We start from the raw sequence: 18529 nt of genomic DNA, 5'->3' as shown, positions 1-18529 counted from the left end.
TTTTGTTTCCCTTGCTTAAGAAGACATATCTAGAAACATGTTTCTAAGATTGATGTCAAAGAGACTACTTACCTATGTTTTCTTCTAGTACTTATAGGTTTCAGGCCTCACATTTAGGCATTTAATCTATTTTGAGTTAATATTTGTGTAAAGTGTAAGAAAGTGGTCTAGTTTCATTCTTTTGCATGTAGCGGTCCAGTTTTCCCAGCACCATTTATTGAAGAGACTATCTTTTCCCCATTGTGTGTTCTTGCCTCTTTTGTCATAAATTACATGACCATATATGTGTGGTGTTATTTCTGGACTCTGTTTTGTTCCATTGATCTAGGTGTCTATTTTGATTATAACAGGTCTGTAGTATACCTTGAAATGTAGGATTTTGATATCTGTAGTTTTTTTGTTCTTTCTCAAGATTGCTTTGGCTATTTGTGGTCTTCTGTTGTTCCATACAAATTTTAGTATTCTGGTTTAGTGAAAAATGCTGTTGATATTGATAAGAATTACATTGAATGTAATTGCTTTCAGTAGTATGGATATTTTAACAATGTTTGTTCTTCCAATCCATGAGTATGGAATATCTTTCCATTTGTTTGTATCATCTTCAGTTTTCTTTTTCAGTGTCTTAGGGTTTTCATAGTATAGATCTTTTGCCTCTTTGGTCAAATTTATTCCCAGGTATTTCCTTCTATTTGGTGCAATTTTAAATGGAATTGTTTTCTGAATTTCACTTTCTGCTATTCTTTTATTGGTATATAGAAATGCAACAGATTTCTGTGTTAATTTTGTATCCTACAACTTTACTAAGTTCACTTATTCTAACAGATTTTGGTGGAATCTTCAGGATTTTCCATGTATGATATTATGTCATCAGCAAAAAGTGACAGATTAACTTCTTCCTTACTAGTCTGGATGTCTTTTCTTTCTTTTTCTTGTCTTATTACTGTAGCTAAGACTTCCAGTACTATGTTGAATAAAAGTGGTGAGAGTGAACATTCTTGTCTTATTCCTGATCTTAAAGGAAAAGTTCTCCATTTTTCAGCATTAAGGATGATGTTACCTGTGGATTTGCCATAAATGGTCTTTATTATGTTGAGTATATTCCCTCTAAATCCGCTTTAAGAGTTTTTATCATGAACAGATGTTGAATTTTGACAAGTGCTCTTTCTGCATATATTGAGATGATCATATGATTTTTATCCTTTATCTTTATTAATGTAGTGTATCGTGTTGATTGATTTGCAAGTATTGAACCATTCCTGCATCCCCTGAATAAATTCTACTTTATCATAGTGAACGAGCTTTTTAATGTATTATTGAATGTGGTTTGCTAATTACTTTGTTGAAGATTTTTACATATATGTTCATCAGGGATATTGGCCTATAGTTTTCTTTTTTGTACTGTCTGTTTTTGGTATCATGGTTATGCTCAAAAAGTAGATATTTATTTGTTTATTTTTAAATGTTTAGTTTTGAGAGACAGAGCATGAATGGTGGAGGGGCAGAGAGAGAGAGAGAGAGAGAGAGAATCCCAAGCAGGCTCTGTGCTGTCAGCTTAGAGCCCTGTTGTAGGACTCTAACTCTAAAGTTCTCTTTGGGCCAGCAAAAGAGCAGGATAGAGGATGAAAAACAAGAGATGGCTAATGTCCAGGAGAAGACAAGAGCCCCGAATAAGGGTCCTTGCCCTGTTTATTAAGATCAGAAGGATTACAAACGTGATGGGCATGTACAAAGAGACAAAGAAACTGGGAACATTAACTTGCGGATGTGAGGGAAAAGGGGGTTTTGAAGATATAAGGGGTTTGGGTTTGGGTCAATATAAAACAAAATCCTGGCACCGAGCAGATGGGCAGATGGTTGTTAACAGCAGATAGGAGGTGCCATGTCTGTTTATCTTAGCTAGCCGAGGGGATAAGACAGATAGGGGAAATAATCTCAGGGTTAACAAGGCACCTTTTCTTTTGTTAACCATCTCCATTCTGGGCTGCTTCGCCTGCAGTGCAGTGGTCTATAGTCCAATTTATCTGTTTGCCTGACTTGGTCTTTCCCTTCTGGGAAAGCAGTTTTCTGCTAAAGTACTAAATTGGGGGGCACTTCCACCCTGAACGACTAAACTTGCTTACCTCATATACCTTTGTATTGGGTGCCTTTGTGCCCCTCTCTATTCTGGAGCCTTTGCTCCTCCCTCTCTATTCTGGGGGGTGCAGAGCCTTTGTACCTCCCTATTCTGGGGTGCTAATCTTGTTTACCCAAACTTGGGTGAGAGCATCTTATGGTTTTGTACTTCTTTATGCCTTGTTAACCCATTGGTGTAAGCCTGGGGAATTCCTAAGCTTATTTCCTACAGAGTCCAATGTGGGGCTTGATCTCATGAGATGATGACCTGAGCTGAAATCAAACGTCAGATAATTAACTGACTGAGCCACCCAAGTACCCCATCAAACACTAGACATTTTAGAGAATTCTATGGCTATTACAGAGGAAATCTGAAAACAAGGAATGTCTTCAAAGGGCTAAGAAAATACATGTCAATGTAAAATTAAATACCTATCAAAACTATTAAGAATGAAACCCAAATAAGAGAATTTTAGGAAAAAAAACTTATTAAAGCTTTTGGAAATGCTCCTGGATAAAAGATGCTCTTGGATAAAAAAAATAACCTTATAAGAGAGAGTAGAGATGCAAGGAAGGAATAGTGAACGTAGAAACTGATCACTTATATTGGGCAAATTTAAGCAAAGACTTTTTGTAAACATTGTAATTTGTGGGGTTAAAAAATGCTTGGCAATATTAATATTTAAAGCTGTTGAGGGGTGCCTGGGTGGCTCACTAGGTTAAGCATCCAACTCTTGATTTTGGCTCAGGTCATGATCTCATGGCTCATGAGATTGAGCCCTGAATTGGGCTCTGAGCTGACAGCTTGGAGCCTGCTTAGGATTCTCTCTCTTCCCACCTTTCTCTACCCCTCCCCTACTCACGTGCATGTGCACTCTTTCTCTGCCAAAGAAAAAACCAATATATGTATGTGTATGTATGTATGTGGGTGTGTGTGTGTATATATATATACACACACACCGTGTTGAATTCCTTCAAGACATGAGAAAGGATTTTGAATGTTTGACTTCTTCTAAGCTATTTAAGTAGTAAAAGAATAAAAATAAAATATATGATAGGACACATATATATTAGAGAGTTAGACTCTAGAGCCAGAATTTCAGGATTCAAATATCAGCCCTGACATTTACTACTATGTAACTTAGGGGAAAAAACTTTTCTGCGCCTAGGTTTTATTTGTTTTTTAAATCAGAGATATGGAAATAAAGAATATGTAATTCATACGGTTGTTGTACCACTTGAATTTACATAAAGCCATTTAGATTTAGAAGAGTGTCTAAACTATAATAATTGCTGAGAAGTTTGAACCACAATCACAACATTCCAACACAGTAGAGGAATTAGCATATGGATTTAGAAGAGAAAAACCTTAATCCAAAAGAAATCAAGAAGGATAAAAAAGAGATAAATATGTCAAATAGCACAAAACGAGAGCAAAAACAGCAAATATAGCAATAATTAACAATGTAAAATAATACAACAAAATAAATTAATTTGCTTCAGGTAAAAAACTAATATTGTCAGACTGGATTAAAGAAAAAATCTAGCAATGTGTTCCCAAAAGCCAGCTAAAATATGAAACAAATGATAAAAGGTTTATCAGTCAAAGTCAATGGAATGGATGGGATTCTTCCTCCAGTACCTTCCCTTTCCTGCCCATCATAGTCCACTTCTGTGTCTCTTTACAGCTTCTTTCAGGATTTGTTTCACGCCCACCCCCACCCATCCCCTCACACCCTCCCGTGTCCCTCCCACCTCCTTCTTAGGGAGAGGAAGGAAGCTCAGGGTCCCCCATGTCTCTCTTCCTAAACCAGCACTGGTAGTGAGGTCCGCTGTGAAGAAGGCCTCACGCTCAAAGCTTCTTGTGGCAGCTTCTTGTGCCCCTCCCCACTCCTGTGATTGGTGGAGAGGAGCACACGTCACACCAGCTGTGAAAGTGAGCTCTTGCAATGCAAGAACACCTGAATGCCTGCGGATTGGCTTCTTGGAGGCTGGCGCATAGTAGAGCCAGGTGTCCAGTCGCTGCTGCCCCAGGACAACCACTGCAGCTTCCTGCCCTGCATTCAAGGCCACCGCTGCCCCCTGTGTCGCCTCCACGGGAACAGTTGTATGATTAAGCCACAGTCTTTAATGAGTAAATGGGTGCCTTTCTGTGGTATTCTTGGTCACACATTTATGGAGTTTCTGAAGGGCCCCAGAGATTACTGCCAGGCACAGCGCAACCTTTATGAGGACAAGTGAACTGGAGAGATTCATACTACTACACCAAGAAACCTCCATAAGAGCCCTTATCCTGGGCACAGAAGTGCACAGTTGACATCATCGGAGCATTTTACAAGAATTTTGACCTGGATGGGGTAAACCTGGGTGCACATCCTTTCCATGGACTCAGTATACTGAACTGAGGGATTATTTCCTGTTAGGTTCATTTCATTTCCTGTTACTCTCTACTACATATTTAAATCATTGAGAATTTCCAGTGGAATATATTAGAGGATACTTTGTTTGCTTTACATAATTTCTGTATTCAAAACTTCAAAACATTTTTTCGTAACCGTATTGAATATTTTAACTAAATTAACATGGCTCCAGTGAACCAGCCAGCCCGGTGGAAGTCACATACAGGAACATGAAATTTCTTATTACACACAGTCCAACCAGTGCAACCTTCAACAAATTTATAGAAGAACTTAAGGAATATGGAGTTACTACAATAGTAAGAGTATGTGAAGCAACCTACAACACTGCTCTTGTGGAGAAAGAAGGCATCCAGGTGCTGGATTGGCCTTTTGATGATGGTTCATCACCATCTAACCAGATTGTTGAGGACTGGTTAAGTCTTGTCAACATTAAATTTCATGAAGAACCTGGTTGTTGTATTGATGTTCACTGTGTTGCAGGTCTTGGGAGAACCCCAGTGCTTGTTGCCCTAGCACTAATTGAAGGTGGAATGAAAAATGAACATGCAGTACAGTTTATAAGACAAAAGCAGCGTGGAGCTTTTAACACTAAGCAACTTCTGTATTTGGAGAAATACTGTTCTAAAATGCGGCTGTGCTACAAAGCCTCCAGTGGTCATAGAAACAATTGTTACATTCAATAAAACTTGGCTGCCTGATGCTGTTGCCTTGGAAATGGAACTTGAGACAGGACTTACTTATCGTACATATTAGCCAACATGCAGGCTTAATGAATGACAAGTCTAATGAAGCTTCCACAGGAATATTGAAAAAGGAGCAAGCTTGACAGAATTGCAACCTCTATGTTTGGCTTACTACTATTCCCATGCCAGAAATAATATGTAAGAAATTGAGAGATTAGGTGCCAAAATATCCAGCACAATACTTGTGTGTTTTTAGTATCATGCAGAATTAAAATCCTAGATTATGACTAGCACTGGAAACCATATGTGTTTTATTCCTTTAGTCATTTCAAATATTGCCAATAGGGCCTATGTGGTTATTCATGTTTGCCACCCTACAAGCGTACCAATATACATCAGGTTTTAGCAAAAATTGATTTTATTGGATTCTTACCAAGGCTTATGGGGATTATTTAATGTCTTTCTATAAAGCTCATTTTGTGCTGTTATGAATGCCTCCATTTTGAAAAATCACAAATGTGTGGTTAAAAGTTCATATAAAATATACGTTGTACAGAAGCACATGTGTGTAATGTCTTCAGACAAAAAAGTCTTACAGTTACTTTATGTTTACAGTTGGGGTACAACTTAGAGGAAGAGGGCCTGAAGACAGAGTGGGAGGAGGCTATGAAATATCTCCAGTAAAGTGTTGCCTTTGTCTTGTGCAGGATGTATAGAATAGGTCTTTTATTTAGTTAAAAATTAAGGCTGAGATGCTTTGTAGCTAAAATATTTCTTATTTATAATATTTCTGAAATCTTGTAATTCTTCATATCTATTGGAAGTTTTTATTAACTATTTTTCTTTGAAGCATATTTTTTCTTGTCTTCCAATCAAAAAAGAAGTGAGTTTCCAATAATGAAGTGATCAAGCATCTAATATTTTATATGCTTTTTGAACTCAGTAAATTCGTATTTGGATACCTGGATACTTTGTTCTATTATGTGATTGATAAAATGATGACATGTATTAATGCTAGTTTAACCATATATTCATACCATCTGGGAATATAGTTCTGGAGGAGAAATAATTTCAGTGTTCACCATTCACCAGCCAGTAGAAGAGCTTAACCATCTGAATAAATAATGAATTGCAGAAGAAAGAGGCAAGATGGTAGAGCTGTGTTGATATTAGTAAAAGTTGAAGCAAAGGCATTACTAGAGATAACAAAAATCATTAAAGTTTCAAGTTTCATTTCACCAGGAAGTCAGAACAATTCTAAACTTAATGCATCAAACAACATTGGTCCAAAATGTATAAAGCAAATATGGAGAGAACTACAAGGAAAATTGACAAGTTTATGATAGTGATGGGAAATTTTACTATTTTTCAGAAACAGTTCAAGTAGAAAAAAATCAGTAAGGATATAGATTTGAACAAAACAATTAACAGGCATGGTCCCATGACAATATAAGGGGCATTACATTGAACAGTAAGAATCCATATTATTTTTAAGAGTACATGAAATATTTCATTACATTTGACAATAAAAATTTCAGCAAATTTAACAATATATAAGTAATATAAATAAGATAAATAACTTCTTGGACTACAGTTCAATATCTATACATTTGGAGTTTTGAGAATCTGTGTCTAGAGCTTTCTACTTCTGGATGGGGTGTGGTAGGTTGTGGCATTCCACCACCCACCCTGCAACAACCAGAAAAATATGGAAAAATTTAAAAAGTAGTATGTTTGAAGACATATGAGAACTGTGAAAGCAACAAGAACTAGGTGAATAGGAATTCCAGAGAGGGAGGAGCTCTCCTGAGGTGAGTGGCCATCTCCTCTCCCACCCCCCTTCCCCAATGGTAGCATTTACAGGCTCTGGACGTGGTCTAAGAATCAGGTGTGGTCCATGAGGTGGGTCTCTACCCATGTTGCAAGTTGTGGTCCTCAGAAAACATATACTAAATCTGAGGTTTGCATTTGGAGATTTACTGGGGAGTTGTCTCAACACCTTTGAGGGAGCAAAAGAATGAGGGAATGGTAGAACTTGTTGAATGGTGATACATACAGTTGCAAAACTGGCCGTAGCCAATCTTGCAGGGAGCTCTGAAGCTGTAATAGCTATTTAAAGATAGTCCTCAGTTGAGGTGAAAGAGTTGAATCTTTGGACTTAAATTAACGAGTCATTGGATGCAGGTTGTCCCTGAGGATGAGGCGTAACCTTTCTTTAGTCAAGTGCAATCCCCAGAAGGGGAATACAGCTGTGACCCTTCAGCTGATAATACTTGTGGCAGCTTGGGGAATGAGTGTTTCAGACCTGCAGAGGGACCTGGGTGGTGCAGCCACAGTGTCCACTATACTAAATGATACTTGCTGAGTTCTGGGGCTATGTATGAGAGCCAGGGGAGTTAGAATGAAGACTTAAAAGAGGGGAATCTCCCTTAATCTCATAGTGCTTAAGAGACAAAGTCTTATTAGAAGAGGTTCTAATCTTCACCAACACTTAATATCTTTTTTTATTATAGCGTTTTTGGTAAGTGTGAAGTGGTATTCCTTTGGGGTTTTAATTTTCATATGACCAGTAATGTTAAGCATCTTTTCATGTGTGTGTTAGCCATTCATGTATCTTTTGTAGTAATATGTCGATTCAAACATGTCTACTTTCTCAATTGTGTCATTTTGTCTTCTTATTGAGCTGTAAAAATTTTTCATGTATTCTGGATCCAATGCTTCTATCAGATATATAATTTGCAAGTATTTACTCTTAGTCTGTTGCTTTTTTTCTCTCTTAATTGTATGTTTCAAAGGCAAAACTTAAAAAAATGAATTATAATTTATCAATTTTTCTTTTATAAATCATGTTTTAAATTGTATCTAAGAACTCTCCTCAGCCACAGAGAGTTTTCTGCTATATTTTCTTCAGAAGTTTTATAGTTTTAGCTCTTACATTTAGATCTATGATCTATTTTGGGTTAATTTCTGTGTATGGTGTGAGGTAAATGTCTACTTTTTTGTGGCATGTGGATATTCATTTGTCACAGCATCATTTATTCAAAGACTATCCTTTCCCCCACTGAATTATCTTTGTAGCTTTGTTGAAAATCAATTTGGCATACAAATAAGGATTTAGTTGTGAATTCTCAATTATTTTCTATTGATCTACATAACCACACAGTCTTCATCACTGTAGCTTTATAGGAAGTTTTGAAATTGGATAGTGTACTTTTTTTGTGTGGCTATTTTAAGTGTTTATTTATTTTTGAGGTGGGGGGAGCACAAGTGGGGAATGGGCAGAGAGGGAGACATGGAATCTGAAGCAGGCTCTAGGCTCCAACCTGCCAGCACACAGCCCAACATGGGGCTGGAACTCATGAACTGCAAGATCATGAGCTGAGCCAAACTTGGACACTCAACCGAATGAGTCACCCAGGCGCCCCTGGCTATTTTAGGTCCTTTGCATTTCCATATACATTTTAGGATTAGTCTGTCAATTAAAAAAAGCCTGAAAGGATTTTGATAGATACAATATTGAATTTATAGATAATTTGGAGAGAATTGCAGCCTTGACAATATTGTTTTCAAATCCATGAATATGGAACATCTTTCCATTTACTTAGATCTTCTTTAATTTCTATCAGCAGTATTTTGTAATTTTCAGTATACACGACTTGCACTTCTTAATTTCCTAAGTATTTTTTTTGATGCTATTATGACTGGAATGATGCTCTTAATTTTATTCTAGATTGCTTATTGCTAATATATAAAAATACAGGCAATTTTTGTATATTGACCTTGCATCCTATGATCTTTGTAATGATTTGTTAGGAGAGGGAGAGAACAATTGAGAGTGACATAAAGGGTTCTTTATATTCTTTGGTATTTACTACATACTGGATTATGCCATCTGTGAATAAAGGCAGTTCTACTCTTTATTTCCAACCTGGATGCCTTTAATTTCTTTTTCCTTCTTCATTGAACTGGCTAGACCCTCCACGTTGACCAGAAGTGGTGACAACATCTTTGACTTGTTCCAGGTCTTATAGAGAAACTATTCATTCTTTCACCATTAAGTATGATGTTAACTGTTGGATCTTCATCAGGTTGAGGAGGTTCTCTTCTATTCCTAGTTTGTTGAAAGTTTTATCATAAATGGATGTTAGAGGGGTGCCTAGGTGGCTCAGTCAGTCAAGCATCCAACTTCAGCTCAGGTCATGATCTCACAGTTCATGGGTTTGAGCCATGCATCAGGCTCTGTGCTGACAGCTCAGACTCTGGAGCCTGCTTAGGATTCTGTGTCTCCCTTTCTCTCTGCCCCTCCCCGGCTCACACTCACACACACACACACACTCTCTCTCTCTCTCAAAAAATAAACAGTAAAAAATTATAAGAAAATGGATGTTGGACTTTTTCAAATACTTTTCCCACATCCATTGACATGATCTTGTGGTTTTTATCCTTCACTCTATTAATATCATGTACTAAGATGAACAATTTTTTTTTTAACGTTTATTTATTTTTGGGACAGAGAGAGACAGAGCATGAACGGGGGAGGGGCAGAGAGAGAGGGAGACACAGAATCTGAAACAGGCTCCAGGCTCTGAGCCATCAGCCCAGAGCCTGACGCAGGGCTCGAACTCACGGACCGCGAGATCGTGACCTGGCTGAAATCGGACGCTTAACCAACTGCGCCACCCAGGCGCCCCAAGATGAACAATTTTTAAATGTTAAAACAACTTTGTATTCCTGAGATAAATCTCCCTTCTTCATTGTGCATAATTCTTTTATATGGATGGATTTAGTTTGCTAATATTTTTCTCTTTCTTTTCTTTAAAATTTTTATTTATTCTCCGATGCTCTCCCTTTCTTTTCTTTAAATTTAAATTCAAGTTAGTTAACATATAATGTAGTTATGTCTCAGGAGTAGAATTTAGTGATTCATCTCTTACATATAACACCCAGTGCTCATCCCAACAAGTGCCTTCCTCAATGCCTATCACGCGTTTAGCCCACCCTCATCCATCTCCCCTTCCAGCAACCCTCAGTTTGTTCTCTGTATTTCAGAGTCTCTTATGATTTGCCTTCCTCTCTGTTTTTATGTTATTTTATTTTTCCTTCCCTTCCCCTATGTTCATCTGTTTTGTTTCTTAAATTCCACTTATGAGTGAAATCCTATGATATTTGTCTTTCTCTGACTTATTTCACTTAGCATAATATACTCTAGTTTCACCCACATTGTTGCAAAGGGCAAGATTTTATTCTTTTTGATCACTGCTTAATATTCCATTGTGTATATATACATCTTTATCCATTCATCAGTCAATGGATATTTGGGCTCTTTGCGTAATTTGGCTATTGTTGATAGCACTGCTGTAAACATTGCTATTTGGAATCAGAATTTTTATATCCTTTGGATAAATACCTAGTAGTGCAATTGCTGGGCCATAGGGTAGTTATATTTTTAATTTTTTCAGGAACCTCCATACTGTCGTCCAGAGTGGCTGCACCAGTTTACATTCCCAGCAACAGTGTAAACAAGTTTCCCTTTATTCGCATCCTCACCAATATTTGTTGTTTCCTGAGATGTTAATTTTAGCCATTCTGACAGGTGTGGGATGGTATCTCATTGTGTTGTTTTTTTTAAATTTTTTAAAATTTTTAAAAAATTTCTATTTTTAACGTTTATTCATTACTGAGAGATAGAGACTGAGCATGAGCAGGGGAGAGGCAGAGAGAAGGGAAGACACAGAATCCGAAGCAGGCTTCAGGCTCTGAGCTGTCAGCACAGAGCCTGATGTGGGGCTCAAACTCACAAACCGTAGATCATGACCTGAGCTGAAGTCAGCTGCCCAACCGACTGAGCCACTCAGGCGCCCCTCTCATTGTGGTTTCAATGTGTATTTCCCTGATGACAAGTGATATTGAGCATCCTTTCATGTGTCTGTTAGCCATCTGGATGTCTTCTCTGGAAAAATGTCTATTCATGTCTTTTGCCCATTTCTTTGCTGGATTATTTGTTTTTTGGGGTGTTGAGTTTGATAAGTTCTTTATAGATTTTGGATATTCTTTCCTGCTTTGTCAAAGATCGGTTGGACATATGTTTGTGGATGCATTTCTGGGTTTTCTGTTCTGTTCCATTGATCTATGTGTCTGTTTTTGTGTCAGTACCATACTGTCTTGATGATTAAAGCTTTGTAATACAGTTTGAAGTCTGGAATTGTGGATGCCTCCAGTTTTGGTTTTCTTTTTTCAATACTACTTTGGCTCTTCAGGGTCTTTTCTTGTTCCATACAAATTTTAGATTTGTTCTAGCTCTGTGAAGAATGTTGGTGTTATTTTGAAAGGGATTGCATTGAATACTACTTTGGTGGATAGTATTGACATTTTAACAATATTTGTTCTTCCAATCCATGGAAGAACATGGAATGTTTTTCCACGTGTGTTTTCTTCAATTTCTTTGATAAGCATTCTATAGTTTTCAGCATACAGATCTTTTACCTCTTTGGTTAGTTTATTCCTAAATATCTTAATGTTTTTGGTGCAACTGTAAATGGGATTGATTCCTTGATTTCTCTTTCTGCTGCTTTATTATTGGTGTATAGACATGCTACCGATTTCTGTATGTTGATTTTATATCCTGTATCTTTGCTGAATGCATGTATCAATTGTAGCAGTTTTCTGGTGGAGTCTGTCAGGTTTTCCATGTAGAGTGTCATGTCGTCTGTGGAGAGTGGAAGTTTGACTTCTTCCTTGCTAATTTGTATGCCTTTTATTTCTTTTTTGTTGTCTGATTGCTAAGGTTAGGGCTTTCAGTACTATCTTGAACAACAGTGGTGAGAATGGACATCCCTGTGTGTTCCTGACCTTAGGGGGAAAGCCTTCAGTTTTTCTACATTGAGGATGATATTAGTTGTGGGTCTCTTGTATATGGCCTTAGTGATGTTGAGGTATGATCATTCTATCCCTACTTTCTTGAGGGTTTTTATCAAGAATGGATGCTCTATTTTGTCAAATTCTTTTTCTGCATTTGTTGAGAGGATCATGTGGTTCTTATCCTTTCTTTTATTAATGTGGTATATCACGTTGATTGATTTGAGGATATTGAATCACCCCTGCATCCCAGGAATAAATCCCACTTGATTGCAGTGAATAATTCCTTTAATATATCATTGTTAGTATCTTATTTGATTTTCTAGTATCTTGTTGAGAATTTTTGCATCCACGTTCATTAGGGAAATTGGTCTGTTCTCTTTTTTAGTGAGGTCTTTGGTTTTGGATTTGAGGTAATGCTGGGCTCATAGAATGAGTTTGGAAATTTTCCTTCATTTTCAATTTTTTGGGAACACTTTCAAAAGAATAGGTAATAACTTCTTTAAATGTTTGATAGAATTCCCCCAGGAAGCCTTCTGACCCTGGACTCTTGTTTGTCGGTACATTTTTGATTACTGATTCAATTTCCCTTTTTTTTTTTAACTTAATTTAATTTTTAATTTACATCCAAGTTAGTTAACATATAGTGCAACAATGATTTCAGGAGTAGATTCCTTAATGCCCCTTACCCATTTAGCCCACCCCCTTCCCACAACCCTTCCAGTAACTCTCTGTTTGTTCTTCATATTTAAGAGCCTCTTATGTTTTTTCCCCCTCCCTATTTTTATATTCTTTTTGCTTCCCTTCCCTTATGTTCATATATTTTGTCTCTTAAAGTCCTCATATGACATATGAGTGAAGTCATATGATATTTGTCTTTCTCTAATTTCACTTAGCATAATATGCTCTAGTTCCATCCACTTAGTTGCAAATGGCAAGATTTCATTCTTTTTGATTGCCGAGTAATACTCCATTGTATACATATACCACATCTTCTTTATCCATTCATCCGTCGATGGACATTTGGGCTCTTCCCATACTTTGGCTATTGTTAATAGTGCTGCTATAAACATTGGGGTGCATGTGCCCCTTTGAAACAGCATACCTTTATCCCTTGGAAAAATACCTAGTAGTGTAATTGCTGGGTCGTAGGGTAGCTCTATTTTTAGTTTTTTGAGAAACCTCCATACTCTTTCCCAGAGTGGCTGCACCAGCTTGCATTCCCACCAACAATGCAAAAGACATCCTCTTTCTCTGCATGCTCACCAACATCTGTTGTTGCCTGAGTTGTTAATGTTAGCCATTGTGACAGGTGTGAGGTGGTATCTCATTGTGGTTTTGATGTGTATTTCCCTGATAATGAGTGATGTTGAGCATTTTTTCATGTGTCAATTGTCCATCTGTTTTCTTTGGAGAAGTGTCCATTCATGTCTTGTGCCCATTTCTTCACTGGATTATTTGTTTTTTTGGGTGTTGAGTTTGATAAGTTCTTTATAGATTTTGGATACTAACCCTTTATCTGATATGTCGTTTGCAAATATCTTCTCCTATTCCATGAGTTGCCTTTTAGTTTTGCTGGTTGTCTCCTTTGCTGTGCAGAAGCTTTTTATTTTGATGAGGTACTAATAGTTAATTTTTGCTTTTTTTCAATATATGAAATTTATTGTCAAATTGGTTTCCATATAACACCCAATACTCATCCCAAAAGGTGCCCTCCTCAATACCCACCACCCACCCTCCCTTCCTTCCCACCCCCATCAACCCTCAGTTTGTTCTCAATTTTTAAGAGTCTCTTATGCTTTGGCTCTCTCCCACTCTAACCTCTTTTTTTTTCCTTCCCCTCCCCCATGGGTTTCTGTTAAGTTTCTCAGGATCCACATAAGAGTGAAACCATATGGTATCTTTCTTTCTCTGTATGGCTTATTTCACTTAGCATAACACTCTCCAGTTCCATCCACGTTGCTACAAAGGGCCATATGTCATTCTTTCTCATTGCCACGTAGTACTCCATTGTGTATATAAACCACCATTTCTTTATCCATTCATCAGTTGATGGACACATTTAGGCTCTTTCCATAATTTGGCTATTGTTGAGAGTGCTGCTATAAACATTGGGGTACAAGTGCCCCTATGCATGAGTACTCCCGTATTCCTTGGGTAAATTCCTAGCAGTGCAATTGCTGGGTCATAGGGTAGGTCTATTTTTAATTTTTTGAGGAACCTCCACACTGCTTTCCAGAGTGGCTGCACCAATTTGCATTCCTGCCAACAGTGCAAGAGGGTTCCCGTTTCTCCACATCCTCTCCAGCATCTATAGTCTCCTGATTTGTTCATTTTGGCCACTCTGACTGGCATGAGGTGATATCTGAGTGTGGTTTTGATTTGTATTTCCCTGATGAGGAGTGATGTTGAGCATCTTTTCATGTGCCTGTTGGCCATCCGGATGTCTTCTTTAGAGAAGTGTCTATTCATGTTTTCTGCCCATTTCTTCACCAGGTTATTTGTTTTTCAGGTGTGGAGTTTGGTGAGCTCTTTATAGATTTTGCATACTAGCCCTTTGTCCGATATGTCATTTGCAAATATCTTTTCCCATTCCGTTGGTTGCCTTTTAGTTTTGTTGGTTGTTTCCTTTGCTGTGCAGAAGCTTTTTATCTTCATAAGGTCCCAGTAGTTCATTTTTGCTTTTAATTCCCTTGCCTTTGGGGATGTGTCAGGTAAGAAATTGCTACGGCTGAGGTCAGAGAGATCTTTTCCTGCTTTCTCCTCTAGGGTTTTGATGGTTCCTGTCTCACATTCAGGTCCTTTATCCATTTTGAGTTTATTTTTGTGAGTGGTGTGAGAAAGTGGTCTAGTTTCAACCTTCTGCATGTTGCTGTCCAGTTCTCCCAGCACCATTTATTAAAGAGATTGTCTTTTTTCCATTGGATGTTCTTTCCTGCTTTGTCAAAGATTAGTTGGCCATACGTTTGTGGGTCTAGTTCTGGGGTTTCTATTCTATTCCATTGGTCTATGTGTCTGTTTTTGTGCCACATTTTTGCTTTTGTTTCCTTGTCTCTGGAGATGTGTTGAGTAAGAAGTTGCTGCGGCCAAGGTCAAAGAGGTTTTTGCCTGCTTTCTCGAGGATTTTGATGGCTTCCTGTCTTACATTGAGGTCTTTCATCCATTTTGAGTTTATTTTTGTGTATGGTGTAAGAAAGCAGTCCAGGTTCATTTTTATACATGTTGCTGTCCAGTTTTCCCAGCACCACTTGCTGAAGAGACTGTCTTTATTCCATTGGATATTCTTTCCTGGTTTCTCAAAGATTAGTTGGCCATAGGTTTGTGGGTCCATTTCTGTGTTCTCTATTCTGTTCCATTGATCCGAGTGTCTGTTTTTGTGCCACGATTCAATGTCTTTACTGGCAGTGGGTCTGTTCAAATTTTGTATTTCTTCCAGTCTCACTTTTGGTAGTTTATATGTTTCTAGGAATTTAGCCATTTCTCCCAGATTGCCCAATTTGTTGGCTTATAATTGCTCATAATATTCTCTTATTGTTTGTATTTCTGTGGTGTTGGTTGTGATCTCTCTTTAATTTATAATTTTATTTACATGGGTCCTTTCCTTTCTGATCAGTCCTGCTAGGGGTTTATCAATTTTGTTAATTCTTTCAAAGAACCAGCTCCTAGTTTTGTTGATCTGTTCTACTGTTTTATTTTGATTTCAATATCATTGATTTTTGCTCTAATCTTTTTTATTTTCTTTATTCTGCTGTTTTGGGGTTTTATTTGCTGTTCTTTATCCAGCTCTCTCAGGTATAAGGTTAGCTTGTGTATTTGAGACATTCCCTCCTTCTTTTTTTTTTTTCCAACGTTTTATTTATTTTTGGAACAGAGAGAGACAGAGCATGAACGGGGGAGGGGCAGAGAGAGAGGGAGACACAGAATCGGAAACAGGCTCCAGGCTCTGAGCCATCAGCCCAGAGCCCGACGCGGGGCTCGAACTCACGGACCACGAGATCGTGACCTGGCTGAAGTTGGACGCTTAACCGACTGCGCCATCCAGGCGCCCCCCCTCCTTCTTTATGAAGGCCTGGATTGTTCATAATATTCTCTTATTATTGTTTGTATTTTTGCTGTGTAGGTTGTGGTCTCCCCTCTTTCATGCTTGATTTTATTTATTTGGGTCCTTTCCTTTTTCTTTTTTATCATACTGGCTAGGGGTTTATCAATTTTGTTAATTCTTTCAAAGAATCAGTTCCTGGTTTCACTGATCTGTTCTACTTTTTTTGTTTGTTTATTTTGCTATTCTTTTCCCTGCTCTTTGAGGTGTAAGGTTAGGTTGTGTATCTGAGACCTTCCTTCCTTCTTTAGGAAGGCCTGGATTGCTATATACTTCCCTCTTATGACTGCCTTTGCTGCATCCCAGAGATTTTGGGCTGTGGTGTTATCATTTTCATTGGCTTCCACGTACTTTTTAATTTCCTTTTTAATCTCTTGGTTAGCCCATTTGTTCTTTAGTAGGATGTTCTTTAGTCTCCAAGTATTTGTTATCTTTCCACATTTTTTCTTGTGTTTGATTTTGAATTTCATAGTGTTGTGGTCTGAAAATATGCACGGTATGATCTCAATCTTTTTGTAATTGTTGAGGGCTGATTTGTGTCCCAGTATGTGATCTATTCTGGAGAACATTCCATGTGTACTGGAGAATAATGCATATTCTGCTGCCTTAGGATGAAATGTTCTGGCTATATCTGTTAAGTCCATCTGGTCCAGTGTGTCATTCAAACCCATTGTTTCCTTGTTGATTTTGTGTTTAGATAATCTATCCATTGGTATAAGTGGGGTGTTGAAGTTCCCTACTATTATGGTATTGTTATCAATGAGTTTCTTTATGTTTGTGAGTAATTGATTTATATATTTGGGTTCCTCCATGTTTAGAGCATAAATATTTACAATTGTTTGGTCTTCTTGGTGGACAAACCCCTTAATTATGATATAATGCCCCTCTTCATCTCTCGTTGCAGTCTTTATTTTAAAATCTAGATTGTCTGATATAAGTATGGCTACTCTGGCTTTCTTTTGGCAACCATTACCATGATAGATGGTTCTCCATCCCCTTATTCTCAATCTGAAGGTATCTTTATGTATAAATGGATTTCATATAAACAACATACAGACGGATGTTGTTTTCTTATTCATTCTGTTACCCTATGCCTTTTGATTGGAGCATTTAGACCATTGACATTTGGAGTGAGTACTGAAAGATATGAGTTTATTGCCACTATGTTGCCTGTAGAGTTGGAGTTAGTGGTGGTGGTCTCTGGATCCTTTCTAGTCTTTGTTGTTTTGGTAATTTTTCTTTTTTTTCCCGTCTTTTCTCCCCTTAGAGAGTCCCCCTTAAAATTTCTTGCAGGGCTGGTTTAGTGGTCACAAACTCCTTTAATTTTTGTTTGTCTGGGAAACTTTTTATCTCTCCTTCTATTTTGAATGACATCTTTGCTGGATAAAGAATTCTTGGCTGGGGCGCCTGGGTGGCTCAGTTGGTTAAGCGGCCGACTTCGGCTCAGGTCATGATCTCGCAGTCCGTGAGTTCGAGCCCCACGTCGGGCTCTGTGCTGACAGCTCAGAGCCTGGAGCCTGTTTCAGATTCTGTGTCTCCCTCTCTCTGACCCTCCCCCGTTCATGCTCTGTCTCTCTCTGTCTCAAAAAAAAAATAAACGTTAAAAAAAATTAAAAAAAAAAAAGAATTCTTGGCTGCATATTTTTCTGATTCAGCACACTGAATATATCCTGCCACTCCTTTCTGGCCTGCCAAGTTTCTGTGGACAGGTCTGCTGCAAACCTGATCTGTCTTCCCTGTAGGTTAAGGACTTTTTTGTCCCTTGCTGCTTTCATGATTCTTTCCTTGCCTGAGTTTTTTGTGAATTTGACAGTGATATGCTTTTTTTTTTTTTTTTTCCAACGTTTATTTATTTTTGGGACAGAGAGAGACAGAGCATGAACGGGGGAGGGGCAGAGAGAGAGGGAGACACAGAATCGGAAACAGGCTCCAGGCTCCGAGCCATCAGCCCAGAGCCCGACGCGGGGCTCGAACTCACGGACCGCGAGATCGTGACCTGGCTGAAGTCGGACGCTTAACCGACTGCGCCACCCAGGCGCCCCGACAGTGATATGCTTTGTTGATGGTTGGTTTTTGCTGAATCTGTTGGGAGTTCTCTGCGCTTCCTGGACTTTGATGTCTGTCCTTCTCCAGGTTAGGAAAGTTTTCCGCTATGATTTGCTCACATAACTTTTCTACCCCCTTTCCTCTCTCTTCATCTTCTGGCACCCCTATGATTCTGAAGTTCCTTTTTAAGGAGTCAATGAGTTCTCTAATTCCTATTTCATGCTCTTTGCCTTAGTCTCCCTCTTTTTTCTTTTTTTTTCTGTTTCGTTATTCTCCATAAGTTTTTCCCCTATATCACTGATTCTCTGCTCTAG

The 18529-nt window shown here is 38.2% G+C and overlaps 1 protein-coding gene across 1 annotated transcript; it reads left to right on the top strand.

Moving 5' to 3' along the window:
• The first annotated feature begins 4717 nt into the window (after nt 1–4717).
• Nucleotides 4718–5251, top strand: LOC115526229 (protein tyrosine phosphatase type IVA 1-like). The gene has a single exon (XM_032595066.2). It carries the CDS (start codon nt 4742–4744, stop codon nt 5213–5215), a length of 474 nt encoding a protein of 157 aa, XP_032450957.2. The 5' UTR covers nt 4718–4741; the 3' UTR covers nt 5216–5251.
• The last annotated feature ends 13278 nt before the right edge of the window (nt 5252–18529 follow it).

Source organism: Lynx canadensis, chromosome D1 (genome assembly GCF_007474595.2).
Source record: "Lynx canadensis isolate LIC74 chromosome D1, mLynCan4.pri.v2, whole genome shotgun sequence".
NCBI classification, from domain to species: domain Eukaryota; kingdom Metazoa; phylum Chordata; class Mammalia; order Carnivora; family Felidae; genus Lynx; species Lynx canadensis.
Note: the sequence above shows the minus strand (reverse complement) of the source record. Positions and strands in the feature narration are given on the sequence as shown.